Source organism: Echinops telfairi, unplaced genomic scaffold (assembly GCF_000313985.2).
Source record: "Echinops telfairi isolate 266 unplaced genomic scaffold, ASM31398v2 ScPeMD7_7417;HRSCAF=8455, whole genome shotgun sequence".
Lineage (NCBI taxonomy): Eukaryota > Metazoa > Chordata > Mammalia > Afrosoricida > Tenrecidae > Echinops > Echinops telfairi.
This window is the reverse complement of record NW_022111317.1, coordinates 2777318-2789992: the sequence shown is the minus strand read 5'-3', so window position 1 is coordinate 2789992 and position 12675 is coordinate 2777318. Positions and strand designations below refer to the sequence as shown.

At 53.5% G+C, this 12675-nt stretch overlaps 1 protein-coding gene across 14 annotated transcripts in view; it reads left to right on the top strand.

The window, feature by feature from the left end:
* The window catches only part of PPP6R3 (protein phosphatase 6 regulatory subunit 3), a 97034-nt gene that overhangs the window by 47824 nt on the left and 36535 nt on the right, over nucleotides 1–12675 (top strand). For all 14 annotated transcript variants that reach the window (XM_045297308.1, XM_030887559.2, XM_030887558.2 and 11 more), the window contains exons 4-6: nucleotides 3220–3452; nucleotides 7688–7874; nucleotides 11871–12008. In XM_045297308.1, coding sequence (XP_045153243.1) covers nucleotides 3226–3452; nucleotides 7688–7874; nucleotides 11871–12008 — 552 coding nt within the window. In that variant the 5' untranslated portion in view covers nucleotides 3220–3225. The remainder of the gene's footprint in view (nucleotides 1–3219; nucleotides 3453–7687; nucleotides 7875–11870; nucleotides 12009–12675) is intronic.

Below are 12675 nucleotides of genomic sequence, written 5' to 3'. Positions count from 1 at the left end.
CACACAAGCATTTTAGATGACAGGATACCTAGTCCTCTTGATTGGCTGTTTTGGCCACGTGCAGTTTCTGTTCTCAATTATGAGAATGTTAGAAAAAAAGCCCTCCTTAAATATAGGCAGCTGCTCTTGGGGGCTGCCTGGCTGTGGCTGGACTGCCTGTGGACCCCAGTTCTGGAAGGTGGTCCTGGATGGAGGCTTCTGGTGTGACTGAGGCTTTGGAGCTGGAGAGTACGCTCTGAGGCTGGAGCTTGGGAGGTTGTTTCTACTGGGTTCAGATGTAAGGCACATGACGAAGTTTGGGAACACTTGCAGTCTGCAGCCACCTGACTACTGATTGGGATGACTGCATCCTGTTCCTAGTCTGCTGACAGGAAGTGCTTTTTGCTCGATTGCAGACTCTTCTGTGATTTCTTTCTTGGAAGAGAAAGGACTTCCCGCTGTACTTTTCCATTAGAGGAGGTCACAAAAACAAAAAAATAGCTTGTTACTTCAAACGAGGCTATTTTAAATGGGCCCACGCTAGATTTGTTGCAAGTCCAGTTTTCTACTCTGCTGGAGAAACTACTAGGAAATGTCGGCTGGCCTCAGCACTACCCTGAGCATGCCGGCGAGGCACAGGGCAAGGTGTGCTACGAGAAGTGTTTAGTCGGTCCCTTTGTTCAAAGAAGGTGTGTGGAGGCCTTTTGTCCCCCTCCTGAGATCAGGCTCTGAGATGGCTGTGTGGCTGTTACTTCTTCAGGCCGTCCTTTGAGAAGGGCTGAATACGCGCCTGCCCTCGAGTGCTGCTGAGCCAGGACCGGCATGTGCCCAGCCGTCCTCCTCACATTGGGAAGGAGCCCACTTCTCCACCCTCCATTCCTACCTTCTGTTTGGAGGTTCTAGGAGGGGAGCCCGGCTTCTCGTGTACTCTTAACCAAAGGACGGTCCTCCTAGCAGGAAAGCTCGTCCTCTTCAACTGAGCGCCCAGCTTCAGGAGAGACACGTGGAGCGGTGAGGGAGGAAGGGGACACCCGCCTAGCCTGCCAGGTCAGCCAAATCGACCCTGGTGATCTGTGGGTTGACAGGTATCCATTTCCTACCTTTTAATAATATCATTTTATCCTTAAAAAAAAAAAAGAAAATGATAAAATACGAGTTATTTTTCTCTTGCATTGCACACAAATCTGAAACCCAAGAAGAGAGTTCTGTCTAAGGTTCATTATCCCCACTGATTGTTTTCCCCAAAGTAGTTTTTCCCTTTGTTCTAGTTTTTGTGTCCTAAAGTAGATTATGAGTGGCAAAGACAGCTGCCTTCATACACTGTACCTTGGGTGATAGGCTATAGTACAAAAGGGTTTAATTGCCAGCTGAGTGCTAGGCCCAGTGAGTTAGGAACCCACGGCCAAAATCATCTCTGCCCTTTGGGTACACGAGAAGCAGGAGCAGGTTGCTCAGCATTGGAAGCCTACGTCGTCTTTCATTCCCCAGCACCTGTGACCCATTGAATGACCTCTTCTGGTGCCTCTCCCAGTCCCCACCTTGGAAGCGAGCCTCAGGGAAGGAAGGAGTGGTTCTGAATGTGGTGGGAGCGGCGTCTCTAGCATGTTCTGCCATGTCTTCCACACGATATTAGAAGCCTAGTCATGCCGACAGAAGACACACGGGACTCTCTACTCCCTTCTACTCCCTTCAAGAGTTAGAGCCTCAGAAACCCACAGGGACAATGCTGCCCTGCCCTAGAGGGTCTTCACCATGAGTTGGCATTGAGTCGGCAGTGAGGTTGGTTTGGTTTTGGGGTCCTGCTGTAGGCAGCAGCTGCTCCCTGAGATCTCTTAACACCACAGGTTTTGCTTGTGGTCCTCACACTAAGCTTGTGCTGGAAGTCAGTGCCACACACAGGTCTTGGTCCACAAGATGCCGTGAGTCTGAGGGACATTGTCACAGTGAATCTCGCCCCTGGCTTCCCTTCCACAAGGTACAGTGAATGTCTGACGGGTGAACTGTCCCAGTGGCTTTTCATGCCTCAATACGTCTCAGTCCTCTTGTTGCTCTCAGCTGACACGACTGTACTGCCATGTGCTTCCTTGGAGCAGTAAGGGTTTTTTAAACAAGGGCAGCTTCTGCCCCCTTCGCATTTGATGATATTCTAATCCAAACTTGTTCCTAAGACCTCTGCTAGCTTCCTTCAAGCTCTGTTTATATTTTGTGCAGCACGGGGTCTGATTTCCAGGATCCAAACCTCCCGTGCTCCAATCTTGGTTTCTAACAGTGCTCTTGAAATACGTTCATGAGGGAACCCCACTTAGCTATGTCTGTGATACATGAGGGATCCTCAAAAAGTTGAAGGAGAACTTGAATGAAAAGACCCTGGAATTTCCCCACAAACTCTTCCTGGACTCCAGCTCACGCGGAGTTCCTGGCCCAGGCTTCTCAGTGAGACACACAGGTCCCATTGTAGGTTTTCATTCTGGGGTGATGTGGAGCCAGTGAGTGTGATCCCCAGAGTCGGCAGTGAGGAGTGTTGACGAGACTGGTTGTAATTTGCCCTCATCCCGTCCTTGGTCATAAGTGGCGTTTGAACTGGTTTCATCGGCTCAGCCTTCAGATGGGATCGAGCCTGAGTTCTTCCTCTTGGCTGGAACAGGTACTGAAGAAAGCACACTGTGTGTTCAAGGAGACGTGCTAGAGAGTTGGATGCAGCCCCGTGGAGTGAGCGGTGGCTTCACATTTGCCTGTCCGGTGCTCGGCCTGGTGACCGAGAATTGGGTTCCAGGGTTGGCAGTGCCTTTTCCACTTCCTGGCCTTCAGCTCTCGCTGAACGAGAGTGAGGTGCTCACGCCTCGGTGTCAGGGGAGCCTGGAGGGCCTCTGCTTTGTTGCTCAGGTCGCATTTCAGGGAGACCGCGGTCCTGTACCACCTCCCTCCCCAACATTGTCGTCCCAGCAAAGCATGGCGGTCAGGCTCCTTTCTCGGGGCAAACTCCTCCGATGGTTTAGCTCTGCGTAGTTTCATGCCAAAAACATTGGTTGTTAACAATGAAAATATTTGGTCCCTTCCTGAGAAGGTAAGAGAATTCCTATAAATTTTGCTTATTAAAGAAGTATTTTCTAGAGCCAGTGCTAAACCTGTTTTCCTCATATGGGCTGAGTTGTCATTTTAAACCGTAACCCTGAACTGAAATTTGGGTGGTAAAAGTACCGTGGGAAACTGACATTTCATGAACTGCTCTCTCTTGTCTAGACCAGCATGTTTTGGAAGTTTGATCTTCACTCATCCTCCCACATAGACACCCTGCTAGAACGAGAGGATGTAACGCTGAAGGAGTTAATGGATGAGGAAGATGTTTTACAAGAATGTAAAGCCCAGAACCGCAAGCTTATAGAGTTTCTGTTAAAAGCAGAATGTCTTGAAGATTTAGTCTCCTTCATTATAGAAGAACCACCTCAAGACATGGACGAAAAGATCCGATACAAGTAAGAACATTCCGCCGTCTCTGTGGGGTGGCAATTTAGGTCATCAGCGCTCTTCCCTGTGCACCAGGCCTGCGTTGGACCTCTTCCTGGGAATTGGCACTGGCCACGTGACAGCCTTGGTGGGGACGTGCACCTAGTTACTAGACTTCAGCCCAGTGAGAGCACCGGTGTAACAAATGAGTGTCCCCAAGGACAGAGGGCTTTTATGCCCAGTGACGTCTGGCTTGAGGGCAGTGATGCTCACCAGGCCCCGCCCCAGTCTCCGTCAGTGATGTGTGCCGAGGAGCATCGTGGCCGTAGAAAAAAGCCCCTGCCTTCTGGTGACTGAGAACCAGCCTCTGGTGGTCAGTGGGCTCAGGACCGCCCCCAGTGTGGCCCCCTCCCAGCACAGCATGTCTGCCCTGCATACCCCACCCAAGCCTGAAACAGGAAGCCCCTGGTGACATTTGCTCAGTGCACTTAGAGTGATGTGAAGTTTGACCAACAGGAAGAGCTGTGGCTTCTAGGAGAGTCACCTTTGTGCTTTCTCCCACCCCCCACTTTTCAGACATCTCTTCATTTCTGGGGAAATCGGGCTTATCAATGATTCCAAGTCACTGGTGCCTTTTTCTTCAGGACGTCATCTTTTCTGCCAGCCTTTAAGATTGACAGCTAGCATCAGTGGCAGCTTCAACTCAGGAGGAGGAGAAAGGGTTGTCAGCAGAAGGCCAGCGTGCACAGAAAGAGAGTCTCTGTGCTGGGATTCCCTCAGCACATGGTGAAGGCCCCGGCAGGAAGGGCCAGAGTCTCTGGATCCTGCTTCCTCCCATGCGGGTGAAGTAGAGGGCAGACTCACCCTAGCCCATGGGCTCACTGCACTAGAGAGAAGTACCCCAGCCCCCGCACTCGCTGGCACCAACTGTTGGAGCAGCATCGCCTCGTGCCACCCTTGACAAAGCATGAAGTGCTTCACTGGCCGCACGGCCTCTGGCCTGGGCAGTGCCACGGATGGTGTACTCCCGTCCCTCGGGGTCGAGGTCAGCCAGCACAGCAGGCTCTGTTCCCATGGACCCTGAGGCTTTCCAGGGTGAGGCTGGGCTGTAGTCAGGTCAGGGAGTGTGGACATGGCCATTTCTGGAGGGCTGGTGAGTGGTGCAAACCCCACAGTTAAATGTCCAGTTGATGGATGGGGAGCCCATTGTAGCTTTACTTAATTCTCCATGACCACTTTAGGGAATTGTTTTTTTAAACTTAGTGACAAGCAGCATATTTTACCACTTTAAACAATTGACACGGACTTTAACCCAGGAGGTCATTAATTAGCCGTCGACATCCTGGGGCTTAGACTTGCAGGTGCCATAGTCTGATGGGTTCAGGGTCGGTGATCCAGCACGTACTTGATAAGTGAGACCTATTGATGGAACACATGCTTGTTGAGTGTCTGGTGTCCCAGGCACAGTCTGGGTCTTGGCGTTTCAGTCCAGTGGGGTGAGCTGGACCGGGGAGTGAGCTCACTGTCCTGACAGGAGCCTTGCTGCAGCTCACAGCAGTGTAGAGGAGGAAGGGCAGTGAGGACAGGGTCACTGGATGGCGCTATCTGTTCCGAGGTGTCGGGAGGGCGGGGGGCAGGATTCCATGTGGGTTTGGGAGTGGAGCTTGGCCAGCAGAGCAGCCTGGGCGAGGACAGAAGTGTGGGGTGGGTGGTGCAGTGCCCACAGGCTCTGGCCAGGACTGGGGCTGTTCTCAGGAGAGAGTGGGAGCCATTGGGGGTTTTTAAGCAGTGGGTGACATGAGTGCTGACAGTGGCCCCCGGAGGACCGACTTCCCCTCTGGGTGTCATTTAGGACGTAGCAGTAACAAGCATAGAAGGAGAAGGTGGTAGTGGTACTGGTTAGTGAGAAATGGCCTGGCCTGGACCTTATTTGGAAGAGTTAAACGACAGACTTTCTGCTTCTGTAAAGAGTTACTGTCTGAACTGAAAGCAATGATCGACACATAACCACCCCCCATCCCCAGGGGAATGGACAACAGAAACCGTAGGGAAGGGAGATAGTGGTCGGTGTAAGATAGGGAAATAATAATTTATAATTTATCGAGGGGTCAGGAATGTGGGAGCGGGGAGGGAGGGAAGGAAAAAAGAGGAGCTCATATCAAGGGCTCAGATAGAAAGTAAAGTTCAGAAAGTAATGATGGCAACATGTACAAATGAAAAAGAGTTAGGATCTCAGAAACCCCCCCAGGGGCAGTTCTGCCCTGCCCTGTAGGGTCCCCATCAGCTCCCTGGCAGCGAGTTTTCATTTTCCTTTTAAGACTGTGGGTGGGTGGTAGGGAAGGGCTTTTTTAATGCCGTTGGAACTAAAAGGGGGTTCTTGGTGGAAGAGGACTGGAGTGAGACTGGAGACGGAGGTCAAGGGTTTGACCTGGACTTTGAAGGGTGGGGGTTTTTGGTGGCCCTGGGAAGATTAGAGCGGACAAGGTCCTGGAGGGGCACCTGGGAGCTGGAGCTGCAGTGGTCAGTGAGATGGCCTTCGGCCAGAGATGGGGAGGTGGTGAGCCGTTCAGTGGCCGTGGGAATCTGGAAGGCAGGGTAGAGGGCATGGCTGGCGCTCAGACTGGGTGGTGAGCCTAGCTGTGGAACCGCTGCAGGGGGAGGTGAGCCTCGCAGACTGAGCTCTGAGACCTTCAGGGGGGTCATGGCCCTCACAGAGGGCCCCAGAAGGCGTGTCTGGGAGGGTGAGGAGAACCTGGGGGGCAGGGTTAGAGTCCTGAGAGCCCAGGGAAGCCGATTTCAGGAGGCCCAGAAGGGGTGGGGTCCGTGCTGGTGTGAAGACTAGCAACTTAGGGCCCTGTCGGGTCCTGCCTTTGGAGCAGGGAGGGGAAGTCTGGCTTGGCGTAGCAGAAATGGCTCTGTCAAAGGGTTCGTCCCCGTGAGGGCACTGAGGGGTGAGAGAATGTCTCCCTGCCAGAGACATGCTAGAGAACACTGACATGCTGGTGGGGGGTGGGGTGGGCTGGGGCAGGTGGACAATTGGCATCCAGAGGACAGCGAGCGATAGCTTTAGGAGCAAGGACAGCTGCCTTATTAGGTTCCAGGGGTGGCCACAGGGGGTGGGGGGGCGGCGGCGATGCTCCAGGGCCATGCATCTGAGAATGGGGGATGGGGTGAGGTTGGTTCGGGAAGCTTATTTCCTGTTTGGGACGGAGGAGCCCAGCCAGCCCAGAACTCGGAGCCTGGTGTTACTTCCTGCTCAGGCCCCACGAGCTTGCCTCCCAGTCCCCAGGACCCTCGTAGACCTCCCCCATCAGAATCAGACTGGCTGCCAGGACCTGTGTGACCTTTACTCCACTTTTATTTGCCTGTAGCTTCCTGGCGAGGCCCATTGAGAGCCTTGCCTGCAGAAGCAGCATTGACGGCATTTAATAGTAGACACGGCGAGGACTACAGGCCAGGCCCTCTTCCCAGAGGCAGACTGAGTGCTGCCCATGAGGGACCCGAGGTCCTGCAGCGTGCAGTCTGTATGATAGCACACATTCTAAGGGCTCTGCCAGGCCTGTGGCCTCTTGTAGTTGGTTTCCACCCATCTCCGTGTGTGCGAAGTGCCTCGTTGGCACACCCTATGTGAGGAGAGATAGAGGGGTGGGGGTGGAATTTGAACCAGGAGAGGTGACTCCTGAAGCAGTATCTCTGCCAGCAGCATCACCTTGCTCCTGGGGTGACTGCGTCTTTGAATGTCTGTGCCCCATCAGTGAGGGGCCCTTTTCCGCCATCAAGCATGAGCCCCCAGAAGACCTCAGCATGCCAGCATCATCCTCATGCCCATACACTACACCATTTGCAGCCCGACTAACAGTACAGGCGGTTGTTGGGCCTGCCAGTTGACCGTGAGGTGCCAATAAGGTGCAGTGTGCAGTTCGGTGTCCTGAGAGCAGCACCCTGCATTGCCCTGGAGTGCTGCTGCCTGCTGCTCCTAGAGGTCCCTGTCTGGGCTCTGCCCCCTGCCCCTGGCTGACTGCCCACCAGAGGCTCTAGGCACACTCTAGTTCTGTCATGGCAGCTTGGCTTCAGGCTCCTCCTGCCACGATGTCTGGCACGGCAGAGAGCCCACCTCTGTCTGGCCAGAAAGAGGCCCTGTGGTGACTTCATGGGGAGAATTGTACTGTTTATACAAGGTCTCCGCATCTTCCTGCCAGGGGTTCACCTTGTACCGGGAGTCATTCTGCCCGATGATGCATGTATCTGTGTCCTGTCCTTCCAGGTATCCGAACATATCCTGTGAGCTGCTCACTTCCGATGTTTCCCAGATGAATGACCGGCTCGGGGAAGACGAAGCCTTGCTTGTGAAATTGTACAGCTTCCTCCTCAATGATTCCCCCCTGAACCCACTACTTGCCAGTTTCTTCAGCAAGGTGCTAAGCATTCTCATCAGCAGAAAGCCCGAGCAGGTAAACACTGTTTTCCGGGTAAGCGTTATGGCCCAACATCCTCTGAGGTGACGGATGCCCCATAGCTTGGTTCTGAGTTAAAAGTTCAGGCTCTAAGAGAAGGTGCGTTGCCGGCCCGGACATTGGTCAGCAGACTCCTGTGTGTGTTCATGAGTGGGGATGCACTGAGCCCTCACACCTCACACCCCTGTCAGCACACCCTGGAGGCTCCTCCTCAGATCCGTCAGAAGGTGTGGTTAGGGTATGGGGAGCCCTGTGGAGACATTAGCTCCTGGCCCACCCGCCCTCAGCGGTAGGTCTTTGGTGTAGGGACTGTTTCTTGTTCTCGCTCATCTTTTGTGCTAAGGTGGACCATGTGTGAAGCTTTCCCTGAGTGTAACTTCTACACATGGTGATGGTTTCCCTTCTGGTCCTGCCCCCAAACTGAGATGCTTAGCTGAAGGGTTCATCACTTCCTGGTAGCTCACTCTTGCAGCCACACCTGTCCTTGAGCCTCCGTGTTGGTCCTAGCTCATGTGCTTGGGACTCGGATTGACCAAGTATCCCTTGTTTGTTCATCGGCTCCCAGAATGTGGTCCCTGCCCCAGCAGCAGCAGCACCTGGGCACTTGTTAGACGTGCAGGCTCTTGGATCCCCCTACAGACAGACCCACTGGATCGAAAACTAGCAGGGTTCAGGTAGAGCCTGCACTCTGGGTGTTGAGGAAGCCGTCTGGATTATTCAGTGTGTGTCAGTGCAGGAGAGCCACCACTCTAGAGGCTGTTGGTGTGACGAGGGGTCTGCTTGGCAGGAGAACATAATCCATTTAGGGGAACAGGTACCCAAGGGACACCCCAGCTTCAGACGCTCAAGTGCACGGTGGCCAGCCGCGACATCTGCAGCAGCATGGGGATGAGCGCTCAGCAGCCCCTGGGAGCAGGGATCTTTCTACCCACGGGGCTGGCTGCTCCCCACAAGGCACCAGCTACCCCTTGGACAACAAATGAGGCCTGCTGCTCCCTGGGGGCCCTCTGGGCAGCCTCTAGTGTCCCTGAGTCAGAATCGACTCGGCTCGCATGTTTTTGAGTTCAGGTTCTAGAGGGACACAGAAAAGAGGGAGCACTTGACTAGATAGAACAGCGGTTCTCAACCTGTGGGTCGCGGCCCCTTTGTGGGTTGAACAACCTCTTCACAGGGGCCACCCAATTCATAACAGCAGCAAAATGACAGTGATGAAGTAGCAACGAAAATAATTTTGGGGGGGGGGGGGTCACCACACGAGGAACTGTATGAAAGGGTTGCGGCACGAGGAAGGTTGAGAACCACTGAGATAGACCGACACAGTGGCCGCAACCACGGGTTCTCACCCACAGCACCGATGACGAGGGTGGCCCAGCACAGGGCAGTGTTTCATTCTGCTATGCACAAGTCAGAATCCTCTCCCGGGGTCCTGTCTGAGGAGCCCCGTGGCAGAGTTGAGTGTGCCTGACTGTGTCGTGCTTGTCATGGGCCAGGTCCCCGTGCGTCATGCCCCAGCAGAAAGGTGGGAGCCTGGAAACCCTACGGGCTGGTTCACCTCTGTCCTGCAGGCCCCTGGGCATGCTCGGTCCTGTGCCAAGGCCAAGTGGATCCAGCCTTTGTCTAGGAGGATTCTTGCCCGCTCAGCTGGGCCAGGATCGCCTTCCTGAAAGTATGCTATGATAGTACCCAGTCACAACGACCGACCTTGAGAGAGGACACCGTGCTTTCCCCTCTGCTCACCTCAGAGCCAGGCCTGGCCAGCCCCTCCCTCAGAGATGGCTATTGCTGTCACCATGACTGGTGCCTTCTGGCTTAACTAAGGACCTGCCTGAGTATAGCAGTGTTCAGCTGCAGGGCCAGGTGAGCAGCTCCTCAGACATGGTCATCCACCATCCAGGTGCTTCTGCCCCTACTGACCCACCACAGTGTCAGCTGGCATGTGTGCCTTTGGCTCCATGTCCCATGCCATCTGCTACTGGGCCCATGGCCGATATGGTCACATGAACCTTTTCCTCCTCCTCTTGGTCCCCGTGAGACCACTTGTGATTGTATCATGACAAAACACAGGTCCAAGACAACGTAGGACCACATAAACCCTGTTGTCTGGAGAGGCCGTCTGTGATGGTGAGCCCAGTGTCACCCCTGTGCTTAGGTCTCTTTGCGGGACGGGAAGGTCAGGGTACTTGGGGTTTATACACATTGCAGTCATTCCCAGGGTGGCCCCTGTTTAGCTCCAGTGTCTTGCCTGCGTGGGAGCCCTCTGTCTTTCCCCGTGCTGCTGTTCCTGGGACTGGGGCTGCTGCTAAGTAGACAGAACAGAGGGCCCACAAAAAGCAGGGGGCCAGGACGGAGAACAGCAGAGAGAAGAGGCCCTGACTGAGGACGTAGTCAGCTCAGCACCACACTTCAGTGTCCCCACCCCCCGGGTGAAATCCTGGTATGATTGGGAGGTAGCCTCGCTGACCAGAGCAGTCTTAACTTTCTGAGCCTGTGTTCCCTACTGCTAGAATGTAATATAGAAATTGGAGCTGTCTCCTGTGTGCCCGTGGGCCATCTCGTGGACTTCTCTCACGTCCATGAGCTGTTTTTAATGGGCGTCTTGCTCTTTCTGGGAGCATTGCCATTTTGACCCCTATCTTTAAGAAGTGAGTAGAGAGGCAACATTATGTGGTGTCTGTAATGGGGAGGGTGGGGGTGGTGACAGTCGGGAGGTCTTGTATTCTTTTTTTTTAAGTAGAAAGATAATGTTTTTAAAAATGATGATGGCAACATGTGTACAAGTGTGCTTGATAGAATTGGTTTATGGATTGTTATATGATCTCTAAGAGCCCCCAATAAGATGATTTCAAACAAACAAACAAACAAACAAGCCATCAAGATTAAAACAGTTGCCTCAGTACTATGAGCTGACTTCTTTGCCTGGAATTTCCCTGACCCGGCAGATCCCTTCAGAAGCCACTGTTTTGACTAGACCCTTTTTTGGTTTTTCGCCGCTGCGTGGCGCGCCCCCCCCCCCCCCAACTTTATTTATTTATTTATAATCATTTTATTAGGGGCTCATACAACTCTTATCACAATCCATACACACATCAATTGTGTAAAGCGCATCTGTACATTCATTGCCCTCATCATTCTCAAAACATTTCCTCTCCACTTAAACCCCCCGGCATTCGGTCCTCATTTTTCCCTTCCCTCCCCGCTCCCGCCTCCCTCATGAGCCCTTGATAGTTTATAAATTGTTATTTTGTCATCTCTTGCCCTGTCCGACGTCTCCCTTCACCCACTTTTCTGTTGTCTGTCCCCCAGGGAGGAGGTCACATATAGTTCCTTGTAATCGGTTCCCTCTTTCCTACCCACTCTCCCTCTACTCTCCCTGTTTCGCCACTCACACCACTGGTCCTGTAGGGCTCATCCGCCCTGGATTCCCTGTATTTTCAGTTCCCTTCTGTACCAGTGTACATCCTCTGGTCTAGCCAGATTTGCAAGGTCGAATTCGAGTCATGGTAGTGGGAGCGGGGAGGAAACCTTTAGGAACTAGAGGAAAGTTGTATTTCTCATCGTTGTTACATCGCACCCTGACTGGCTCGTCTCCTCCCTGAGACCCCTCTGCAAGGGGATCTCCAGTGGTCTGCTCATGGGCTTTGTGTCTCCACTCCGCACCCCACCCCCCACCCCCCCATCATTCACTATGGTAAGATTTTTTGTTCTGATGATGCCTTACACCTGATCCCTTCGACACCTCGTGATCACACAGGCTGGTGTGCTTCTTCCATGTGGGCTTTGTTGCTTCTGAGCTTGATGGCCGCTTGATTGCCTTCAAGCCTTTAAGGAGGTCTTGTATTCTAAGGGAGCTTTTGAACACGGAGCTCTTCAGCCAAGATTTCCAATTCTACCTCTTGGTAGGGCGTTTGCTGCTACTGGGATCTGGGAGTGGGCAGGGCACTGAAGACGTGGCAGTCCCCGTGGTCCAGCTCTCAGCTTCTGGTTGTTCTCTAGATTGTGGATTTCTTGAAGAAGAAGCGCGACTTTGTCGACCTCATCATCAAGCACATAGGGACGTCAGCCATCATGGACTTGCTGCTCCGGCTCCTGACGTGCATTGAGCCGCCCCAACCCCGGCAAGACGTGCTTCATGTGAGTTAGCCTGGCCCTGGGCCCCAGGGAGGGTGGCAGTTCTCACGAGCTGTGGGGCAGGAAGGCACGCTGACTCTGGGCAGTGGTTCTTGGGGCTGTGCAGGCAAGAGCAGGTGGGTGGGATCCCTCCCTCTCTCTTCTGTCCCTCAGCCCCGCCTTCCAGAGCTAGTCCTCAGTCCATCCCATCTTTAATGTTCAGTCCATTTTGTCTTTAACATCCGGTACATCCCATCTTTACTATCCAGCCAGGAACCTTCGAGCATTGTCATTTCTTAGTAAGTCGTAATTTTAAGTGAAGGCCTGAAGGGCCTGAAGGGGAGAGGAGGGCCCGCAAGAGAGGAGAGGCTCTCCTTGGAGTGTGTGGTGATGCTGGCACCATAAGGTGGGGATGCGTCAGGTGACCCAGGCCTAAAGGCTCTCCTCAGAACTGTGGATCATTAACCAGGAGAGAGGGAGACACTTGATCCCTAAGAACCAGGGCTGGCTCATCTGGGATTTTGGGTTGTTGGGGGAAGTAGCCATTTTTGACTAGGCTTCTGCTGGAGTGTGTGCTGGGGTGGAAATTCCTTTCGGTAACTTACAGGTTGAATTTTGGGAATTCCCGTTGCCAAGGGAATAGATGCATCCCTAAAGGGAGGGCCCTGGGGACAGGTGGTGTTGGAGGAGG